Genomic DNA, 23,324 nt, shown 5'->3' with positions numbered 1-23,324 from the left:
TCATGGCCCCCCTTTGTAGAAAGAGGAGGACCAAGCATCACCCATGGCCTTCACTGGAGGCCCAGAGTAACAATGAACACCCACAACAGAGCTGGCGGGAATCGGCCAGCTCCCGGGCTGGGCAGTACCCCCTTCTCCATGGCACCCTCACCCCACTGCTTGCAGGTCCACCTGTCACCTTCCCTCCGAGGAAAGGGGTCCCGAGGCAGTCGCAGACGTGGGCCTCCCTGGGCACCCACGACCCCCATCCCCGAGACCAGAGGCTGCAGGTCTGGTACCTGCACCTGCTCCCCCCAGGGCCAGGTCCCTCTCAATCGGACGCAGGAAGCTTACCGAGCACCTCCTTTAACCTGCCCACACGGAGCTCCCAGTCTCGGGAGCAAGACAGACAAGTGAACAGGCAAAGACAACGTGAGGTGGGAACTTGAGAGGCGAAGGCTTCCTGCCGGAACGGGAGGATGTCTGAGCAGAGCGCTGAGGGGTCCAGCACAGTGATTTCAGGGGGAGGAGCCGGGGGCTGAGGGAAACTCTTAATCCACCTGGTCTACATGCTGTCCTTTGTCCTTGAGCTTTCTCCAGGGACCTGGCTCAGAGAGACATACCCTCTGGCCCAGGATCAGAACCCCTGTTCTGACTCTTGGGCCCCAGAAGCAAACTCCAGCTCAGGCTGCCTGGGTTCCTGGCACTGGGGTAGGACAAGGGCAGGGCTGGGCCTCACTCAGCCTGGCCCCTCACGCCTGGGGTGGAGCTGGCCCTCCCGGCTGCTGCGTCACAGAGGATCCAGAGTGACCCGTGGCGAATTCGTTTTCTCCTTGTCAGGGCGAGTGTGGATAAGTACGGCCGCCCTGGAGGCCAAGCTGGCCACAAGCATGCAACGCCTTCACAAAGCACCAGTAACCCTGCCCTGGACACTGGCCCTCTGGGACTGATCCGGGGGCAGAAGGGCAGATGCCAAGAATGTCCACCTTAGTCTTATGAATGGAAAAACTGGAAACCATCAATAACCAACCAGAAGGGATTGCCTAAGTGCACTTGGGCACGTCAACATGGAACTGTTTAAGTCATGTGGAAGAAGGATGTCTAAGGACTAGGACTTGGATGGCCTTGACCCTGTGAGGAGGATGGCCTTCATCCACCAATTCTTCCAGGCAGTCAGCAAACATGGAGACCCGGTGGGTGCGGTCAACGCTGTGTGTCCCCAGGGCGCTCACCGGGAGTGGGGGACACCATCTACAGGCCACGAGAACTTGAGGAGGGGACACAAAGGAGGACATGCAGCTTGGTGGTGGGGTGTGAGAGCATGGAGGTGTGGGCAGCAAGCAAGGCTTCCCAGGAGGACTGAAGAAGGAAAGACAGGACTAGGAGAAATCACGGGGCACAGGGAAAATGCCTGGAAGAGAGGGCAGCTTCCTGGCAGAAGGGAGAGCAGCGGAGGGAGCCCGGGGTGCACAGCTCGGGGAGGATGGCGCTGGGAGAGCACAGAGAGACGGGGGACGGAGGCTGCAGGGGCAGGCGTGCTGGTGGGGGAGGGACTTCTAAGCCTCACTGAGGACGCTCCAGTCCATCCTCAGCAATAACGGGAGCCAAGGAATTGTTTTAACTGTTTAAGAGTGACATCATCGGGGTCACATTTGGGAGGGTCACTTGGGCTGCAGGGAGGACCCCAGGTCGCAGGAAGCAGATTGGGGGCAGGAATAGCAGTTTGGGGGACCAATCATGTAATCTTTTCACTCAGCAGTTTCTTCCATAAAACACAGAATAATGCTTATTCCAGCAGGTAGTTATGAAGAATAAACGAGGTGACAGAGTTACTGGACACGCTGCATGCAGTAAGTGCTCCCCAAATGCAGCTATTCTTTTGGGAAAGATTATCACAATAAAGCAGGCTCCCAAACGTGATTTTAAAACTAGAATGCTTGGGACCAAACAGAAGAATGGGGGGCAGGGTGGAGTGGGTGGTGGGAGGGGAGAGGGGAGAGGAGAGGCCCTGCAGAAGGGCAGGAACAGGCTCTGGGGCACCGGGGGGCCCAGCACAGCCGAGGCTCTCGGGGCTCCAGACAGCCAGCGGTGCCTGCCTTCAGTGGCTGCGAGGAGGGGGAGGGCAGCTCACAGAACACGCCTGGCACGGAGGGGCCCAGGGCAGGGCTGCCACCCACCAACGAAAGGGCAGGAGGGGACTGGCTGATCCCACAGGGCCATTCCCCGGCGGGGGATCAGGAGTGGCCTGGGGCTTTTTCTTTGTATATGGGTTTTTTGTTTTCACTTTTTTTCCTTCCTTTTTTATATCCTGTATAAATTTTTTTTCCTTTTTTTTTTTTATCAGTTTACATATATATATATATATATATATATATATATATATATATATATATATATATATATATATATATATTTGGCAAAGGTGCCAAAGGAACAGTGACTCAGCCCCTTGGCTTCCCTGCACCCATTGCCGGGCCAGGTGGGCCTCAGACCAGATGGCCATTCGCCACGGCTGGGCCACAGGGAGGGGTCCTCAGACCAGGCTGACCAGTCGCTGGGACTCACCAAAACCACCCGATTCACCTGGTCCAGCAGGCCCAGCCTGGTCCGTGGGCCTGAGTGCTAACACTCTGGCCCGGGAGCAGCTGTCTGGAGATGTAGCCTGTGGGGGAGAAATCCACAGCCCAGCGCCACTGCTAAGTTCCCTGGGAAGGAGGCGGGGGTCCATGGGCAGCTCACCTGCCAGGGAGGTCTGCGCCACACGCATCCAAGATACAAGTATTGCCATCGTTCCTCACGAATCTCACGCTAGAAACAAACTAACCATCTCCCCCACCAAGGCCTCCATGTTACCCAGTTTGATGAAATGACGTTTTGCAGGAGTTGGGCCACGTCTCCCCGCAGAGTCCCAGGGTCCTCTCCCAATGTACCCTCCCCCCCCCACCAATCTCTGGAATGAGTCAGACCCTCCAGGGTGCACTCCCAGACTGCTGGGGCCTTGGGGAATTTCTTCTGACTGACATGATGCCTTAATACAAGCTTTGTGTCCCTGTGTTTCCTCGGGCTGGTTGGGGCTGGGAGTCTCATCCTTCTCAGCTGCCACATACGGTGGAAGTAGCTGGCTGAGCCCAGGTCATTAAGAGACAAGACATTCCAAACTAGGAAAGCGAGGGACACCCCCAGAGGTGCAAGCAGTGACACATCCCGCAGAAACACCCCGCCTCCTTCCCCTCGGGCTGCACCAGCGAGGCGGGCGGCTTCCACGGAAGGAGCCCCGGGTGTAGCACACAGTCCAGGCACAGCTGCCGTGTCAGCGCCCCTCACAGGCCTCCCGACAACCTTCACCCGCAGGAGCAGGAGCCCAGCGGAGTGGGCGGCCCCCGTGCAGCGCCAGGGGCTCTCCAAACTGAAGGGGAAGTGAGGGAATGCCAGGAGGAAGGCCTGTTTTGCTCTTCAGACCCCTGGGATAATTTTCCTGTGTCTCTAGCATGCAAAAGGGGGAGGTCAAGCTAATTAATTAAGTGGACGAAATACCAGATACTAATTTACAATGGTTTCTGGGGCAAAGAGAAGAAAGAAGGTACATGTATATGATTGTTGGCATCTGACCCAACACAGATTACAGGATGGAATCATTTCCAGAGAATAATAAACACTCTCACTTCAACAAAAATTCACATTTCGTTTGTTTTCTCAACAAAATTTTGTCACTGCTATTTAGGAAGGCAGAGACTGGGGTGAGAGTTCCAGGTGCAACGAGCAGCGAACGTTCAAATACCTTTTTCGAAGCGCCACCTCCGGGCGATCGCTCACGGACTGGGCGCCAGGCTGAGTCAGGGTGTTTACCAAACCAACTCCGCCAGAGCCAGTCCAGGAGAGAGAAGCTAGCCGCAGCCTCGCTCCCGCCCACCACCCTGGTCAAGGGAGATGCAGAAACATCGGCAGGAGACACGCCCGTACGGACACCAAGTGCCCCCGCGCAGGACGGCCAACGCTGCAGCAAATGGACCCCGAGGGCACCTCCACGTCACTGCCACACCTGAGCTCAGAGCGCGGCGAGCCCGTTCACCAGGCCGTGCCCGGGCAGAGCTCGGCAGACACGCGGAGGCCGGCACGCGGCGACCTTCCCTCCCCCCACGGCTCTCTGTGACGTCAGCACACACCGCCAAGCGCGAGCCTGCGCTTCTGAGAAAAGGAGCGCGCACCCCCCGAGGTGACGAGTGGTACTCACCCCACAGGAGAGGGGCCAGCTGCAGGTGCTCCAGGACCAGCTGGCTCAGGAGTCCTTCCACACTCGCCTCACCTGTGCGCTTCAGAGAGGGGTGAGCCGCGTTAAGGAAAACTCCGCTGCCTCCGAGTGCCGGGCCAGGGGGAGAAGTTCTAGAAGTTTCTCCACAGACTCCCAGATGGGAAACCTCCCGCGGCAGGTGAATGTCCCCCTCCTCTCCAGGGATGGTCTAACCAACCACAAGATATCACCTGAGTGTGTGGGAAACAGGTACGTAAATGTGTCAAGGGCCTCTCCCCACCCCCACCCCCACCAAATCTGGTAAATTGAGCTGTTATGTGAAGAAGGGAAATCCACTGGGATAATTTTAATCCAACAGCTATTCTTGCTGGGGAAATAAAGAAGAGGGAAGGTTGTTTTTCCTAAAAAGGATGCAAACTGTGGCTTACTGTTCAATACAACCAAGTGCGTCTCTCTACACGTGTTGGTTTCATGCTGGTTTCACGTCTGCCCTGTTATACATCTTGATGTAATTACACATATTATTACAAACGGACTCATGCGAGTTCATAATCGAGGAAGTCATACGGCCTCTCAGCAAGTATCGGTGGAGGAAGAAATTAGGTTTAGAAATGCAGAAAATAGACGTCTCCAAGGCGCTAATGTTAAACAGCCAGTGTGGTCCTCAGAGAGAGATCTATAAACCTCTCTCCCTATTCCTACATAAATTAAAGCCCCAGTACTTAGGTTGCAATCAAAAGGGAAGAATGTCATTCCTGACATTCTTTAGTGACTGAGGAAGTGGGGGAAAATCCCATTACTTTCTTCCATTAGCAAGCTAATTGCATTCAACAAACACAGAGTGTGTCTGAAACAAGACAGGCATGGTGAGAAGCACTGAGGACACTGAAATGACTGGACATGAACCCTGAACTTGAGAGGCTCACATTCCAACAAAGATGACAATATAGGAACAGACCATTGCACTTGCCCAGCCTGAGGACAGCCGGGTCGGGATAAAGCCACACAGGCAGAGTAGAATGGGCTGGGGCAGGGAGCGAGGGGTGCCGAGGCCCCGAGGGAATGAAGACCAGAGCTCCCAGGTCCCTCCTGCCAGACAGGGACAGCCCGGCCCTCAAACAGCCCAGCCGAGCATCCACGGAAAGCTGTTCAGATAAGAGGGCTGCCCAGGAGAGCCAGCTGGCCGCACACGGCAACGGGCCTCAGACCAGGACACAGGCCAAGCTGTTGGCGTCCAGGACGCTCAGGAGCGCCCACCTACCTCTCCAGCCCCGGGTCCTGCTTTGGCTGCCTTGGCCCTGTTTCAATTCTTCCAAAACACAGCGTGCTCTCTCAGAACTCCATACCCTCCACCTTCTGTGCTCTTTGCCTGGAAATGCTTTTCCCTGCCCTCTTCCCCCTCCTCACTGTACTCATACTTTAACTCTTACCGCAGACCTCACTTCCTCCAGGAAGGCCTCTCTGAACTGTCTCTGCTCCGAAGGCTCTCGGCATCCCCCTCGGCAACCCTCACTAGATGTGTGTGTCTTCCATCGTCTGGCTTCACCGCTAGCCTGTCAGCTGGGTGAGGGCAGAGCCCTCATTCTGGGGCCGGGAACAGTGGCCGGACCATCTTGGCTGCTCCACGAACACTGTCTGATGACTGAATGAATGCTGGCGTGAGTCAGCATCCCCGGTACGTGGTGCAGGGGCCACGTCTTTCTGTGTTCTTTCCTGACTCTCTCTGGGGGTTATTTTCACTTGTATGAAATTAAGACTTCAGAATATGGCATATTACTCCCTCTTGTTAAAAAAAAAAAAAAAAAAATCATGCCAGGCTTTTGAGGCTGATCGCACCCTGGTGCTTGAAGAACAGAAATAGTGCCTAACAAACATGGCCAGGATGAGGAGCCTTTGAAATGATTAGTTAGAAGAGCAAGTTAGCATGTGAGTAATTACAAAGTTGCCAAATGGCACTGGGGCTTTGGAAACCATTCCAATAGCATATTTCCGAATTCATTTGCTTTCGGACATGAGCCATAAAATTATACAGCTGAGCTAGTAAAGCTAATTACCTGCACGCACATCCCCTCCCCTTCAGCCCCATGAGCCACCAGAACAGTCTTGTGTGTGAGCCTGGACACAGGAACGCAACCCTGGCTGACCGGTCAGCTCTGCAGATGCTCCATCAGCCACTTTTACAGCCCAGGTTACAATGTTATAGTGAGGACAGTGGACATGGCAGTGGCTTCTCTTTCCTAAACACATGGACTCTGGCGTTTGGGGCAAGAGGTCAATAAAGAATGATGATGAGGACAATAATTCCTATCATTACTTCTGCTAGAAGGAGTATTTCCTAAGTGAGTCCCACGAAAGAGGCTGTGTGCTAAGTGTTTAATATGTATCTTCTCAATTTAATACTATTTTCGAATTGAGAATGTGGTGGGTATAAGATAGGGACTGTTATTTCCATTGCAGAGATTTGAAAAGCTCAGGCCCATGGGGATAACAAGAAAGCAGACACGGCTAGGAAGTGGCAGGATTGAGGCCGTCTGACCCTGGAGCCCACACTGCGGCCCACACTTTCAGACACTTTACTATGAACACAGTATCGATTCCTCACAATAAACCTGGAAGCCAGGACCCGTGATCCCCACCGGACAAGCGAGGATCCTCCGTGCACAGGGCCAGGGCCCGGCCAGGACCCCAGCGCTGCCAGGGGCAGAGTCACCGCCTGCTCCCAGCATGGCCCGTGGGGGCCAGCCTCCTTCCTCCAGCCCTGAGGGAGGCCCACGGGGAGCTCTCCGTGGTGCTGAAGTACCTGTCTCCCCCTTCAAGCCCTTCCTAGTCACCTGGGACGCAGCAATTAAGTTTCCAGGTCAGCCGATGGGTTCTTGCCCCCGAGATATACTCCTGTCCCTTAGGAGGGCAGGGGTGGTGACACTGCAGCAGGGAGAATGTAGACCACTGTGGGTGCCAACCAGGCTTTGCAAGTCTCCTAGCCACACCCACAAGTAATGATCATCGACAACCCCTGTGCGCCTGGAACGTAAGAAAACTCAAGTGCCCAGCTCAGCGCATCCAAATCACGTTCGCTCTGCCTCTGGAGCCCCCCACAGGCAGCTTCTGGCTCCCCCCAGGGAGCCACGCCTCCCTCTCACAGCGCCCTCTGCGCCTGCCACTTCCTGCCTCAAAGCCACAGCTGGGCTCCCCGGGGCCACCACAGTTCACTCACGCCTCTCGGAGGTGGCGAGCCTCGCGGTGCGGGCTGGCCCTCGCTCAGTTTAGACTTCCACTGCCATCCCCGACTCAAACTCGCCGGGCCGATGAGCGGGCAGCTCTGCCGTCACGACTGCTTGGCTGCTTATTTTTGCAAACCAGTGAGAAAGACCAACCAGGTGAGATCCTTCCTACTTTTAAGAAGCCCAGTCTATTGTGCAAGGATGATACCTTAGTATTATTAGTTACCCATCATTGTTAATTACATTTAATTAATCAATATTTGTGCACAGCTTTTTTGTTTACGAATGTTTTCATGCACAATGTCTCAGTTAATCTTCTACGAGTCTTGGGAACCATGGATATTTGCTTCCAAATCTTAAAAACACCACCATATGCAAGGAAAATGCAGAAAGTTAATAAAATACCTTCCCTTTCATTTTCTGCTAGCCCATTAGCGGTGAAATATTCAGTCATGAGCTGCAATCAAAGGACTGTTTAAAACCACAGAGCAGTTTTTTGAGATCCTGCCTGTGTGTAAGGGACTGAAGTTTACCATGACCCAGCCTGATGCTCTAGAAAAAATGACTGTTCAATCAGCTGTTCCCTTGGGGAACATGCAGCCTGGCGGGTGGCAGGCCTGGGTCCTCTCACAGGGGAGTTCAGCACCGTGCTCTGAACACCTGGTTGTTACAAGTGGTCTGCTGAGACCCAGCCCGTGAGGGCAGCTGATGCAGATGTTTCTAAACGGGCTCCCAGGTGAGTGTTCCGGAGTGGGGAGCTCCTTGAGGAGCAGGCCTGCACCTCAACACCACCCCCGCCAGGAAGATGGGCTGCCTGCACCCCCACGTGCCAGCTCTGGAGTGATAACCCCAGGTGCAGGGACTTAGCCCAGCCCCACTTCAGCTCAGATCAATTAGCAAATTGTCACAACTAGAAATTACGCTAATGGAAAGGCTGCTTTAGGTGATTAATGAGCCTCTTTCCCATGACTCTGTCCTCCGATTTGCTTCGTGAACTTTGAGAATGCTGATGCTGGGCTGTTCTCATCCCAGCAGGGGCGCCAGTGTCTGGGCTCAGCTCCCTGGACAGCGCCACGAACTGCCAGGGAGAGTCTGCACGCGGTTCGGGGCTGCAAGTCTTGCTGGGGGAGAGTAGTCGAGTCAGAGGATGGAGGGCAGGCAAAATGGAGAGAGCCCTGTGGGGTAGGTGTGCCAATCAGCAGCGTGCCCGAGGAACGCTACGTCTCTTTGGCTTCATCTGAAAAATGGGGATAATTTGAAGGCCTTGGCAGAGACCAGATGCTCTTTCGCTCTTTTGCCCAACACAGAGCTAATAAGAGCACAGACTCTGAAGCCGGACAGCTGGATGAGAATCCAAGCTCTGCCACTTACTAGCTGGGTGACCTGGAACAAGTTAGGTAAACTCACAGGACCTCAGGTTTCTCATCTGTGGAATGTGGATAAAAACTACTTCACAGGGTTTTTGTAAAAAGTGAGCAAATCTAGGTAAATTGCTCAGAACAGTGCTGGCATCTAGTAAGTGCCATAAGGTGTTAGCTGTTACTTAAGCTCTGTAATTTTATGATTCTATTATATAAGATACACATGCTCACAATAACTGTCACGCCAAAAGTACACAGAATGTGTAAAAGCCCAGCGTGCGCCCAATCACATGAACACACTGCACGTTGATTCGTGTGCATGTTCACTCACTCACACACACACACACACACACAGATTTGGAACTTTGCATATTAGGGAAAAGTCCTTCCCCACTCTCGTGAGCCGGCCAAACCTGAAATCTATGCTCTCTGTGTGCCAAACGCTGATTCCATTCAGAGTAACTTCAAGGTACACACATTTGGATTCGGGGGAGTCAAGAATCAAATATGTGTCCCTCCCATCTCACTCCCTCCGTCCCCTGAAGGCTAAAGGGCCAGGGCAACTTTACATCCTCGAAGGTCGGGAGCAACGCTTCTCTTGGGCTGGCACGGCTTCTCCACTATGAGGATTAAAGGCCTCTGAACCAAGTGATTACCCACAGCTATAAACACTCACTCCCTAAAGACAAATACAAGATGCAACCCTGCATGTTACTGAAGATGATCAAGGAATCAGCTGTACCGATAAAGGGAGCTGCTTGTATTAAAATTCATTTAGATAAAACTCTCTCTCCTAACATGACTATCAGAAAAACCTAGTGCACTGTTTTAAAGGAGTCTTATCTAAAAATACTTAATTTCTCTCAGGGAATGAGAAGACAGAGCTCCATCAGAAGCATCTTTGAGAGTTAGCTAGAAGCCAGTTAGAGAGGCTGAGAGGCCATCTCAGGCGATCCAGTGCAAACAGCGAAAGCTCTGCCTCAGTCTATGAAGGGAGGAGGGCTTGGCTATCGGCAAATTCTCCTCACTGGCGGGGATGCGGTCTCGGAAACTGAGAAGCCAGGTGTGGCCGTATGCCAGGTCGCCTGTCCTGGTGGTGACCAACCAAGCTGAGGACGTCGTGCCTAGAGTCTTACAGGGTTGACCTCAAGTACAGACTGATGACAAATGTCACAGCCACTGTTGCGCTTCTGGGATTTATAGAGGGCCACTGGTGTCTGTGAGGCCAAACATGCCACCGTCAGCGGCACGGCCCGGGGTCAGCCCTGGGAAGGCAGCCCCTCCGGGGGGCACAGCGCGCTCTCAAGAGAAGAGCCGCACTGCTCCGCCTCCTTCCGCTTCCCAGTTATTGAGGACTGTGTGCCCTCTGCGTCCCCCCGAAGACATTCCAGCCCCCACTCTCGGCTGCTGATTCTTAGGCGCCTAAGGCCCACTTTGCCACTGGGGTCCTTGAGCCTCTGCCTCACCCTCAAAGCAGCCAGATGGTTACAAACGATCTCCAGACAGAAGGCGGGAGACGCGTGCTCACCAGACCAGGCCACCTGGCAGAGCCTCAGCCCAGATGGTCCAGGCCGCCAGCTTCGTGGGGACCAGCTGAACTGGGCACCCAGTCCTTGTCGGGAAACCTATATGGGGTTGGATTCTAATAGGTCAGCAAGCATCTCACCGAACCCCGAAATGCTCTCTGAAGAGAGATTTGCAACAAAAACGAGGAAAGCGAGAAGGGGCGCTGACAACAAGCTTGCTCCGAGCGTCTCCCGCGTCTGTTTCCACCGCAGACAGCCTGCGCGGGGCTGCCCCCTGGAAGTGGAGACGGCCTTCCACTAAGACGAATCGCGCTGGTTGCAAACTCCCTTCCTACGTTCAACACGGCACTCAGCGTAGTGCAACCAAGCTGGTGACCACCGGCTGCATCAATCAAATGGAAACACCGATTCACCGCAAGGTTTCAGTAGCTACATGGGAGGATTACAGGCAGCACCGGGGCGGGGACGAGAGCACACGCTCGGGCTCCATCGGGCGGAGTCCACACCCGATCTTGCTCACCGCAGCGTCCCCGGTGCTGGGCGCAAACTGCAGCACATCTTGGTCATCAGGAAATAGCTGCTGACACGACCTGACCTCAAGAACAGCACAGCCTGGCAAGGGAGACAGTCTTGGGAAGAAAACCAACCTTCCTGTGCTCTGTAAGCACTATTCCAAACAAGAGTTAGCACTGAGAGTTGCAGGACCCCAGAGAAGGGGCGGTTCCAGCCGGGGCCAGATGGCAGAGGGGGCAGAGGGCTCCGTGGAAGATGGAACACGTGAGGCCAACCATAAAGGACGACCCACACCTGCTCCAGTGCTGATGCTTGTTTCTCCTTCTCTGAATTACCGTGGAAAGTGACAACAGATACGGTCAGCTTCCATACGTCCCCAGACCAGGCGCTCTGGGTGATTCTCAGAACTGCCAACCCAGCCCCTTGCAGGCAGGCCCCGGCAGAGGCGGAGGTGAGGACGCCAGGGGACAGCTGTGGGGGAGGTCTGGCCCAGCGTCCCCCGTCCAGGAGAAGCCTCACCTGAGGCCGGGTCACCTGAGCAGCGCCGGGTCTTCCAGCAGGAAGTGTGTCCCCTGTACTGACGCCTCCTAGGGTCAGGGGCCGTGACAGCACCACCAGGGTGAGGCCTCACTTCACGTTGACTTCAGTCAGCAGGAAAATAACACGCGTTCTGGGATCCTGGCTCTCCAGCTCCCGGTACCATCTCAGGTGAGTTACTTAACTTCCAAAATTTACTTATTTACTTTTTAAAAAGGGCTAGGTAGTACCTGTTTTGTAGGTTTGAGGGAAAATGCTAATATCCTGTCTGGCACCCGGTATGGGATCAGAAGGGCAGATACAATTGTCAGAACCGACCCTAACGGCAACCGGCAACCCCGGAGCAGGTGTCCTCACGGCGCTGAACAGATGGAGACACGGGCCTGACAGGTCACCACCTGCCTGCCGGACGCAGGAGACAGCAGAGCCAGACCTTCGGAGCCGGGCCTCCGGCCCCCAACGATGCAGCATCTTTGGTCCCAGCCCAAAGGCAAATGCAGACGGTCACTGGGTCACGTGCGGGGGCTACTACTTGCTACTGACAGAGTTCGGGGAGAGTCGGCGGCATTAAGGTTTCCCAATTTCAGTAAAAATGGTCCAACAGTGGCAGCTGGAGGGAAGAAGAAGGTTAAAAGAAGAAGAATGGAAAGCAATGGCGTGTTTATCCGGAAAGCACAGACAGGCCTTTCTGTGCAGCCCGCCCCTCCCCACCCCCAGGAGCCCCACCGACGTCACCCCCAGGCGAGTTCCTCCTGCGAGATGGGAGCGCTCAGGAGGACATTTCCTTTCAAAGTCACCGGGCTGAGGTGGCACAAGGAACAGGCAAGGGAAGAGGGCGGGCCTCAGGACAGGTTTCTGAGTGTGAGGAGTCCTTCGTCCTGGGTAGAATAAGGATCAAAGCGCAAGGACAGGAGAGCCCCAGGTGTGACGGGGGCAAGCCTGACGGCGGGGAGGCGCCACACGACGGGGCTCCTCCTGGTACCGTCACCTCCCCCCACTACACGAGGAGGAACGGGAAACAGAGGGGTTAGGCTGAGACCCGGCGGCTGGCGGGGAGGGGTGAGGCGGGGGGAGAGCGCCTGCCGGTCCCATGTCCAGCTCCACTGCCCGGCATCCCTTCCCCAGCCCCGCAGACAACACACTAAGTAACTGACACACGGGAGCCGTGCAAGCGGCGGTTTTCATAGCAGTGATGATGATGGAAGTGATAAACAGAAGAGAGATAGGTATCGTAAATCTAAGGGAAAAAAGCAGTATTCAATACATGAGCTCATTTGGCTGGGCCAGCGTGTAAATCCCACCTCAGAACTAGTGAACGCCAGGGCTGAAAACACCACTAGGCCCCTGGTGCTCACCGCTCCTGGATGGCCAGGTGCCCTCCACCACCTCCTCCACATGAGGTCACCCTGTCCCTGCAGAGGTGGGTCTCCTGACCCACCAGGCAGTCTGCGGGGACCCTTGGACTGTGTTGGCTCTCGGCCAGTTACCAGGCTCCTTGTAATAAAGCCCGCCCTTATTATTATAAGGGGGGGAGGGATGGACTGGGAGTTTGGGGTTACTAGATGCAAACTGTTACACACAGAATGAATAGACAGCAAGGTCCTACTGTACAGCACAGGGAACTATATTCAATATCCCGGGGTAAACTATAATGGAAAAGAATATAAAAAAGAATGAATATATGTGTATAACTGAGTCACTTTGCTGTACAGCAGAAATAAACACAACATTGTAAATCAACTACACTTCAATAAAATATAAATTAAAAAATAAAAAATAAAGCCTGCCCTGCATCTTTCACGGAGCAGGGGGTGGAGGTCAGAGGAGAGGAGGGACCTGAAAGCACGGCTGGGTTGTACTGGGAGGGAGGGACAAATCTTCACGGCCTGCAAGGAGGCTGGGCTCTGCTGGAGAGCCCTGGAGGTCGATGCTCACAGGCTGCTGTGGGCAGGACCTGAAGGAGGAGGCCACAGAGCCTAACCCTTGTCTTCAGGAAGGGAGGCGGGAGGGCGAAGGGGAAGGAGGGGAGGAGGGAAGGGGGGAAGGAGGCAGGCAGGTCAGCCTGACTCCTCAGCACAGCCTGAGAGACGCCTGGCCCCTGCTGCCCCAGTCTGCATTCTGCACAACCAGTCACAGGGGACGACTCAGGTCCCCAGTGCGTGTCAGGCTCTGGAATGTGCTTAGAATACTCCAGCCCTGCCGGTCCTCACCGCAGGAAAGCTCTGTCTCAGCCCTCCCGGGCTGCACGGTGAGTGCCCGTCTCTGCGTCTGCCCCTCCCGCAGACTGGGGGCATCTCCAGGGCTCAGCACACGGAAACAATACGTACAGGCTGTTAGCCAGGTACAGAGTGGGTCTGGAGCTCCCGGTGTCCCTGCCACTTATCTGGATGTTGCACATATTACCCAGACAGGTGTGCACACACCTACTGCAAGAGCCACAGTCTCCTTTAAAACACGTCTATCCAGCCTTACGTGCTACATACGGGCCATTTTTATTACTACGGATGGGTGTCAAACTAGGCTCAAATTTTTTATGAAGTCTAAATATTGAGAAAATATTAAAATGCATAATGAAATAATTAGCCAATTCAATCTTTGGTCTTTCCATCTGCTTGAATTTAGGTTTACAGTAGCAAAAGTCTGCTATCCATCCCATGCCAGATGTCATTACCAGATAGGAAGGGAAGCAGGGAGGGAGGGAATGTCCGTAATGCTAATTCTCTTCACTCAAATTCGCCTTTGGGGACAGTCTTCCAATCAGTAAACTAGGAGACAGGTGTGCCTGGCACATGGTAGGCATTCAATAAGGATTTGCAGCCTGAATTATTAATCGAACACAAAATAGGGAAGTCAGCTTCTTGAAAGAATCAAGGCTAAAAGGAGAGAAACCCAAAGACATTTTAGTATGTTTTCAATAATAGTTTTCAAAGCACGTTAAGAGTTTGGATGGTCAATATAACCCCATTAGAAGGCAAGGACCATGGGCTCAAGCAGGTCGAGGGGTTCAGGGCTGGCTCCCCCCCCCCGTTCTCTGCAGGAACTCAGAGGCAACTGCATCAGCAAGACGGGGGGAGAAACGCCCTGGGAGCTGTTGAGCGGGCGCCGAGGACCATGTGGGACCCCTGGGGGCAGCACCCAGGAAATGACACTCGCAGGTGCTGCCGTGCTTCCTGGCTCCCAGTGAGGCCCAGTCTCCGTGCAACTTGGGGAGGCAGGGCCCCCCAGTCCCAGAATGAGACCCCTCAGAAGGATGAACCCTTCCCACCGGGTCCCCGAGCACAGCGCCCCTCCCCCAAGGGTGCCAGCCGGGCCTGCCTGGCTCTGCACGAGCTCCCGCATGAAGCCAAGGCTCCAGGACCCAGCGTGGCGGCTCCGGCTCCACAGGGACCCTACGGGCTCCACGCAGGAGGTGCGGAGCCTCCGCAACCCAAGGCCCAGAAAGGACCCTCCCGGCTCGTGTCAGGACCTAGACACCAGGACTGAGCGCTAATGGCCTCCTTTCACGACCGCCCCACCCCCTGCCCCCCTCCCCGCCACAGGATATGAGCACCTTCACCACGCTCCCCGTGGGGACCCGGACTGGCGGGTAAGCGCTTTGCCGCCGGCCACCCCACCTGGGTGGGTCCTTGGCTGCACCACTTCCTGGCTGGACTCCGGGTGAGTCAGCTCACCCTGCTGAGATCCCGTTTCCCCAGCGGACCGTGAGAGGTGCCGACCAGAGAGGTGTGAAGAGGTGACAGAGGTGACACATGCAGCGAGCCTGGGACGCAGCACGGGTGCCGCCTTCCTCCGTGCTGCAACGCTCCACTCACTCAACCAGCGCCAGCTGGCTGGACCCTGACCCTGCTGAGAAGTGGGGTCACCGAGGGAAGGGCCCCTCCCGCGGCCCCCCACCTTTTCACTTCTCTCTGTACAGAAGACCAACGCCTAACTCCACCACGCATGCCAGGCTCCCTCCGTGAGCCCCTGAGCGCTCTAGTTTTTGGCGTCTGGTTCTCAAAGCCTTCCATCTACAGCACTTTTCCTGTCACAAGCTCCTCAGAGACAGGGGTCTTGTCTACCAAGCCCAGATTCATGTTAGCTGGCACAAAGGAACTTGCCTCGGTCCTGGAAGCCATGCCTCCTGCAGCCTAAGGGTGCTTCCAGGATCCAGGGCGACGAGACCACACAACAGCCTGTGACCATCCCACTTGCACAGAACCAGTGTGTGAACAAGGTGATCAACAGATATTCCCATCAGAGTTGCCTCTTCCTGGGAGACACCCTGAACGAGCCATCCTCTCACACCATGCGAACTGTGGGGCATCTCCCACCCCTGTCCCCTTGATAAACTTCTACTCACCCTTAAAAAGCCCACCATGGCGACACCCCTTCTGTGAAGCCGCCCCTGATTGCCCTGCGCCCGGCAGCTTCATCCTCTGAACCTCACAGCAGTTGGCATAACGCTCTGTCCCTGCTCCCCAGCCGTGCGTTTAATCCTCAGATGACGCACACCTTCTTCAGGACCGGGCAACCCCATGAGGCCCTGCCTCCGCACTGCAGTCCCTCAGGCGACTCGCCACACACCCAACCCAAAGCAGGCACCGAGTAAAGACTGCTGGAAAAAACACGTAAATAGATAAGTGAACCTGAGGTTTCTCCAGAGTCCCACTCACCCAACTGAGTGTCTACCACGAGCCAGGCACTGATCGGAAGCTCAAGGCAGGGCCACTTATTTTATGAAACCGTCTTTTTTAGTGCAGTCCTCCTAATGCCCCCACCCCAGTCTTTTCAAAATGGCATCCGCGTGCCTTGCTGAGCTGTACAGCCCGATTTCAGTTTCCCCAACAATCGTATCCTGTGTTCAGCTGTCAGTATGTGGAACCCCCCGACCCCAAGCCCAGCACTGATAGGTGGCCGTTAGAACCGGTCACTCACACAGATCTCAAAGCTGACAGGAAACACGTGATCCAAGTGAGAGCAGCACCGGCCCCAAGGAGGCCTTTCCTCATCCTGAACCCGTACTTCACTCGTGGGGCCCTGGACGTGGTGGAAGGGTAAGAAAATGCCCACTCTTTGGTCCGTATCTCCCTGCCATGCCATTTTTGAGTTATCTGTGGCCAGCGCTCAATAGCTGACCCCTCTGGGGTCCTCCTCAGGGGTCCGCAGGTCGGGGTGGGCACCGGGAAAAGGATATGATGGTCCAGTGGATGTCCAGCTTGCTGTTGATCTCCAGGCCTCGGGCTTCCTGCCTCTCCTCTTCCAGCTCCTTGGAATTTGCAAACTGCTCCTTCTCCCCAGGGGATTCTGGGAAACTCTCAAAGTTGAACTTGTCCACTTGAATAGCCATTCTAAGAGAACGGGGAAACAGAGCAGAGAATTAATCAGGAGGGCAATTTCTTCTGTGGGCTGCTGGAGAAGCAGCCCATGCCAGCATGAGACAGGATAATGAATCATTATCGTTAGTAATTCATAACCGATTCATTCCAAGAAAATGAAATAATTGACTCCCAGGGTAGTATCAGCTTCAGAGCTGGCTCAACACCGTTTAGCACGGAAGACACAGAGTGTCCAACCCCAGAAGGAAATCTGAATTCTGGAATAGGGTAAGGCAGAGAGGAAGCAAGGGAAAAATTGCAGCGGGGCGGCCTGGCAATCACTTACCCCTGGGGCCCCAAAAGCCCAGGGGGAACTGCAGCCTCATCATCAGAGCCCTGCCTGCCGTGCTGCACTTCACCCTTGGCCAGATGGACTTGCTCACACACGCCGCGTGCCCCGCCAGTCGCACAGCTCCCCACCCGCCCACTTCCAGCCCCTGAGCCCAGGACCCCACCCTCCCTTCAGGTTTCGGCCCACGTACAACATCCTCTACAGAGCCTCCCACACTGCTGCTGTGTCCCGCACTCGCAACCTTCTGGCAGTTTCCAGAACACACCAGGCTCTTCCTCCCTTAGTCTTTGTGCCCACAGCTCCCCACGTGGGAATGTTCTTCTTCTGACCCTTGGCACAGCTGGAGCCTTTCATCCTTTAGATTTGAGCTTAAGAAAGGCCTTCCCAGCCCACCTCTCCACAGCAGCTTTCCATCTCATCCCTCCCCTCGCCCCATTCTCCATTGCGGCATTCAACCTATTTCTGCAATAGCATTTACCATGAGCTGTAAATATTTACTTCTGGATTTGTTAACTGTCTATCAATCCTACCAAAATTCAGCTCCTTGAGGGCAGAGATCCTCTTGTCTTGTTTACCAGTGTTTCCCAGGCCTGGAATAATGCCTGCCTGGCACACTGTAGTAACCGGTTCAGAGAAGAAATGAATGAGTGAATTAAGATCCTTCCCTAACACCCCAGGCCAACGTTTACCTCCCGCCCACCGCCACTGCTGCCCAGCCTGTACACCTGTATCCATGTTCAGCTGCATCCCCAGGTGCTACAGCCCCTGGTCTCTAGTAGGCAGACGGGCTCTAGCTAACCGCCCGCAGCCTGCCTCCACTCCCACTCCCATGCCCCTGACAGTCACATAGCCAGGGGTTGTGTCTTACTGATGTTTGAAATCCCACCTCTTGGCACGAAATCAGGCATACAGCAGGTACTCAACAAAAGTGTGTTACACGGATGGATAAAGAAAGAGGGGGAGAAAGGGGGGCTCCTTCGTGTCAGGCCCTGAAGATGACTGTCACTCAACGGATAAAAGTAGGCATTTTCTCTTATTTCACAGCCTGTGCTGTGGCCAAAATATCCTGCTGAGCCCCAGCATGCTCTAATTGGCCTTTGGAGCTTCTTCCTTTAACAACCAGGAACTGGTATTCAGGGTGTATAAACATAAGATTAAACCCAAGGAAGAGGTCTTGAGAGCTTGGAAAGGACTACTGGAACACTGGTAAATCCACAGCATTTGGCCGGGAGCGTGACGTTTAAGGGTCAGCTACTCAAGAGTTAGAGGCACTTCTGTGTAAGTGCAGAAACAGTGCGTTTCATAGCAAGGACCACTTTCAAAAAATTGCATTTACTGTTCTTTTCGGATTATACAAGTAGATAGGCTTACTGTAAGAAGCTGGAAAATAGAGAAAAGCATACAAAAGAAAAAGCACTCAATCTTATACTCTAAGGTTGATATATTAATTCTATAGTCTTTTTTCTAAGCAGTTGTATTTTAATGTAGTTTAAATTATTATATAAGCATACATATAAGTCATTATATAAGTATTAAATATGTATGACCACACATACATATACACATAATTTTAAGACGTGCTTTCTTCTCTTAATATAGGATGAGCAATTTCGCATCATTAAAAATTAGTCTGCAGAATATTCTACCATATGGCTGTATCATAATTTACTTAACAATTCCCCTATTTTTCATACTTTCAGGTATTTTCCATTCTTTAAAAAATTACTGGTGAAAAAAATCTTAACAACCATCTTTGTGCTTAAATTTGTTCTCCGCATTTATGACTGTTAGACTCCATTCTAGAGGCGGAATTACTGATTTGAGGATGTGAAAACCTTTGAGGTTTGGAGGCAGAGGACCAAGTTCCTTCTCAGAGAGCTTCTCCCCGAGGTACATGCCCCAAGCAGTGCGGGCGGGCACGACACTCTCTGCACCCTTGCCAATACTGACGATGATCAATTTTTAATCTGTGCTAGTAAGAGGCGAAATGCTGCCTCGCGGATGCTTTAATTTGCAGGTCTGTCTGAATTACTCCTGAGGTTGCACATTTTTTCAGGAGCTTATTAGCCATTTATCTTTCTTCCCCTGTGAGTGCAGCCGGAGTGCTTCTAATTTCCCACCCGGCAGAAGCGCTTCCTACTTCCAAGCTAGCCCGGAGCAAACGAGTGCTCTCTTCAAACAAGAGGTCAGAATATTTCCTAAGGTTCACTAAAAAGGCCAAATTCAGCTCATCGTCTGATAACTCAAAAAGAACTAATAACTGTCACCTGTCAGATGGGTGTGGACACATCCCAATGCCCAGCTCTCTTCTGGTCGAATGCAAGAAGGGAGAGAGGCCCGGCTCTCAGCAGCCTTAGGGTCAGAATGCACACTGGACACTGGCCACCAGGATTATATTTGTGTGACCGTCTGCGAGGGGGCTCTTTCAAACAATTTCTGACTGCGTAAGCGTCATACTATATGACCCACCTCCACCCTTCACGAAAGTGTAGCCAGGTGTGCCCACAGAACAGGAGGAAAAAAAAATGAAATGCAACAAACACTCATCGCATACCCAGCCCTGGGCCAGGTGTTTTAAATATACATTCATCTTTTTTATTACTGTGGCCTAAGGATGAGTGTGATTTGCTTCCTTTTACAGATGCAATGACGCTCTGTGGGCATAAGCCACCTGCCAATGTCACAGAGCTGGCAGTCCCATCAAGAGCTTGCCGCCCAGACTCAGAGCTGCTCTGTTTTTTGCCGTATCTGGCTCTCCCTTGCTTAGGCAGAGTACCTAAAAGGTAATGGTTTTTGCTCGTGCTGTTTTCAGAGCCGGTGTGGGACACACACCCGGTGACCGTGGGCCTGCCATCCACAAGAACCAGCGCACCCCCAAACTTACAACAGCCCTCCTGCCCCAGCGGCCCCAGGACGCGTGCTGCCAGCAGGTGTCCCAAAGGCAGTGTCCCTCCTCTCCCACAGATGATGAAATCGAGGTACCAGAAGTTGAGTGACTCACCCAGGGGCACCCTGCTTAAAATCCTGCAGCCAGGGTGGCAACCCCAGGACCCGAGGACTACTCCCCTAACCGCAGAGGGGCGCTGCCCACCTCTACGTCTCTCTCTCCGTGGGACCTGAGCACGGTCCCGAGCCCCGCCGCCCTCCTCCTTCCTCCCCTCCAGGAAGGGGCCGGCAGCGAGGCCGGGAAACTTCTCCCAGAGCCGAGTCCCCACACGTGAGCTCTCCGCCCGCGTGACGCGCACACCGGCCCCGAGGGCCAGCACTGTCACAGGGGGATCCACAGCCTGGTGCCCTGGGAGGCACCCTTGCTCCAGGTCCACCCTGACTGGGGGCAGCAGTGCTCCCTGGTGACGCAGCAGGTCCAGAGCCCATCACAAACCAGCTGCTCGGAGAGGAGGCGGCCCCACGGCCGTCAGGGCCGCTTATGGAGGAACTGAAGCGGAGCTGCTGGGACCCCCTTGTGGAGGGGAGGACAGGAAACCCAGAGCTGCCTAGGGGAGGGGGGGAGGAGGGAGGGAGGGAGACCATCTACTGCAGCGGCCCCCGGAGGGGAGGGAGCTGAGGCCCCGGACGGCAGCCCACGCCCACCCCATGGGCACCGAGGTGGCGGAGGGCACAGAGCAGGGAGCCCCGGCTTGGGAGCAGACCACCTGGGCTGGACCCCAGCTCTGCCCGACGTGAACACGACCTTGGCCGTGGCCCTCCACTTCCCTGAGCGCCTCTGCGGAATGCGGTCGGCAGTAGTGACCTACAGGGCGGGCGAGAGGTCAGCACTCTCACTCAGTGCCAGTGGTCACACCATCAGAGGTCAGCTCCGCCACAAGGCTCGTCCACAGCACAAACCCTCCCGGAAGGGCAGCACTGCCTCACAGTGCAAAACCCTGCACCCAAACTGGGGCTAATAAGCCCCGTCTTGTAAGATTTTGGGCAGATTAAGTAAGACGGTCTGCAAGTGCCCAGCACACACATGGCATCCTACAAACAGTGGCCACTGTCATGATGATCAATCCCACCTTACATACGGGGAGACTAAGGGGCTGGGAAGTTAAGGAAATAACCTGAGCTGCTCGTGGAAGAGCTGAGATTCGGACCCGAATGCAGTTCTGGTGCCGACCCAGCGCCCTAGCGGATTCCCCCAGCCTCCTAACCGTGCAGCCCCCACCGCTATTCAGTCCTCTTCATCTTTGCCGCGTCGGAGTGAAAGAGAATTAATACTGCCATTGAATGCCAATTTTCACGTTTAATTTTATGGCCAAATGTGACAATAATAGTCAAGAGTTGGCACTAAAAAAAGGTGCTGTGATTTTTGAAGAGTCTATAAAAAAGCGGTGGTTTTTAAAATACCATATCATATGATTCAGCCTTTGAACAGCTGATAACCTCGCCAGGGAAGTCGTAATGATGACATTTAAATACAAATCAAGGAGTCGGATTTAGAAGGACTATCCACATATAATTAGATTGAACTTTCATTGGGAGATAATTGATAGTTGTAAGATGGTATTCTAAATTTATGTGACGCATCCTTCGGGAGTCTATTTGACTATGCAGAACGCCAGCCTACTTCTCTGTTTTATAATGAAGTACAATCCAAGTGAAAGGGAAGCGGCCAACCTTCCAGAGTCATCCATCCTGAATGAGAGGAGCTTTTGGCAGACAAGAAAATGGCATCAACACTGACAACCTGGATCACACCCAAGAAGATCATTTGCACCTTAAGCCTCACAGATCAGTTATGGTTTAAAAAAAAAAAAAAAAACCTTCCGTATTATTATTTTTAATTGAAGAGAACTGTATTCTAAAAATCAAAGCACCATCAGGAATCGCACCAAACATGAGAGTGGCAGCACCCATGGCCACGGGGGGCCCAGCATGTGCCTCACCACCACCACCTACGTCCGTCCTCACGGCAGTCCTGGCGGGATCACACCCACGTGCTGCCCAAGGCCACAGGGAAGGCAAACGGGGCAGAGGACTCTTAACTCGGGCTGGACGGCCCAAAGCCCGCAGCAGGCGACGACGGGGGTCCCAAGAGGTGTCCCTGCTCCCCGCGCTCCGGGCACACGCCGGGCTGACGCAGCTGACGGACAGAGCGCTCGGCAGGGTCAGTGCAGCTCAGACACGAGCACAGGCCTGGGGGCCAGGGCTCCACCCTCTAGCTGGCACCACGAAGAGGCTGGGATCCACCTGGAGGGGAGAAAGCTGGGCAGATGCCCGCGTCAGACAGATCCCGGCCTCTCTTGATCGCCGAGTCTGCCTCCGAGGTTCCAATCTGTCTGAATCTCCAGTTCCTTATCTGTGGGTTGGAGGCTGTCCAGGGCCCACCGACCTCCTGCCTGGGTTTCTGTGAGTTCAGCGAAGGCCAAGGGGGGGGGACTGGAGTGGGGACCAGGGCCTCTTGCTGCCGAGACAGCTTCTCGGAAGAATGACCGCATGGCGTGATCATGGGTGAGGGACCAGCTGGTTCCGCAGGAGAAGAGGACCAGGGACCCCATGTGGCATCCCCCGTCACCCCACGTGGCATCCCCCGTCACACTCCCCCATACACGTGCTCCCCTGTCGTCCACACGCGGGGACCCCAGGGCACTGCCCCATCTTACAGACGGGCGAGCTGAGGGCAAACAGTCCTCCTCCCCCAAGGACCTGCCCTCCTGGAGCCCCTCGCCTGTCCTCACCGCTTCCTCCAGGCAGCTAACTCCACCCCCTGCTCCAAGACCCAGCCTCCCTAAGAAGCCTCCCTGCCTCCCATGCTGCCTTTCAGGCCGGCTGGGGCACCCCCCTGTCACCGTGCCCCCGTCGTCCCCAGCGTCCTGCCCTCCTCCTCCCCGAGGGCGGCCAGGGCTCTGCCGACCCATCTCCAGCCCAGGACTGCTTCCGCCACAGGCATATGTGCAGCCTCCGAATCACCCCCGAAACGCCGACACCTCCTGTATAAAACTGAGATGAGTTTATTCTGTATTAGAGAAAAAGAAACAAAGCAATGCTTCTAATGTCCAGAGGCGCTGGCTCTGAAGCATCGGGAGTGTCCCCTTCCATCTCAGCCAACGTTTCTGCGGAAGCACAACCCCGTACCTTGTGTTTCTGTACAGGAACAATTGTTTTGGGACCCGTTAAGTACCTTCCTCTGCGCAGAAAATAGTGCTTAATTAATAAAATGAGATTTACTCCTAACGTCATTGAGCTGCCGGCTGATCCCCCTGAAACTGCGGGAAGCAGAGTGAGGGCTGGATCCCTGCTTTCCGGGGTCACTTTTCATTGATTTCTCTCCGCTAGGCCTCCTGCGGGG

At 54.4% G+C, this 23,324-nt stretch overlaps 1 protein-coding gene across 6 annotated transcripts in view; it reads right to left on the bottom strand.

Annotated features, from left to right (window-relative positions):
- Nucleotides 1–23,324, bottom strand: part of TRAPPC9 (trafficking protein particle complex subunit 9) — a 560,212-nt gene that overhangs the window by 102,330 nt on the left and 434,558 nt on the right. For all 6 annotated transcript variants that reach the window (XM_057531917.1, XM_057531923.1, XM_057531919.1 and 3 more), the window contains 2 exons: nucleotides 16,564–16,716; nucleotides 4,211–4,302 (listed from right to left, as the gene is read on the bottom strand). In XM_057531917.1, the coding sequence (XP_057387900.1) occupies nucleotides 4,211–4,302; nucleotides 16,564–16,716 (245 nt within the window). The remainder of the gene's footprint in view (nucleotides 1–4,210; nucleotides 4,303–16,563; nucleotides 16,717–23,324) is intronic.

Source organism: Balaenoptera acutorostrata, chromosome 17, assembly GCF_949987535.1.
Source record: "Balaenoptera acutorostrata chromosome 17, mBalAcu1.1, whole genome shotgun sequence".
NCBI lineage: Eukaryota > Metazoa > Chordata > Mammalia > Artiodactyla > Balaenopteridae > Balaenoptera > Balaenoptera acutorostrata.
Note: the sequence above shows the minus strand (reverse complement) of the source record. Positions and strands in the feature narration are given on the sequence as shown.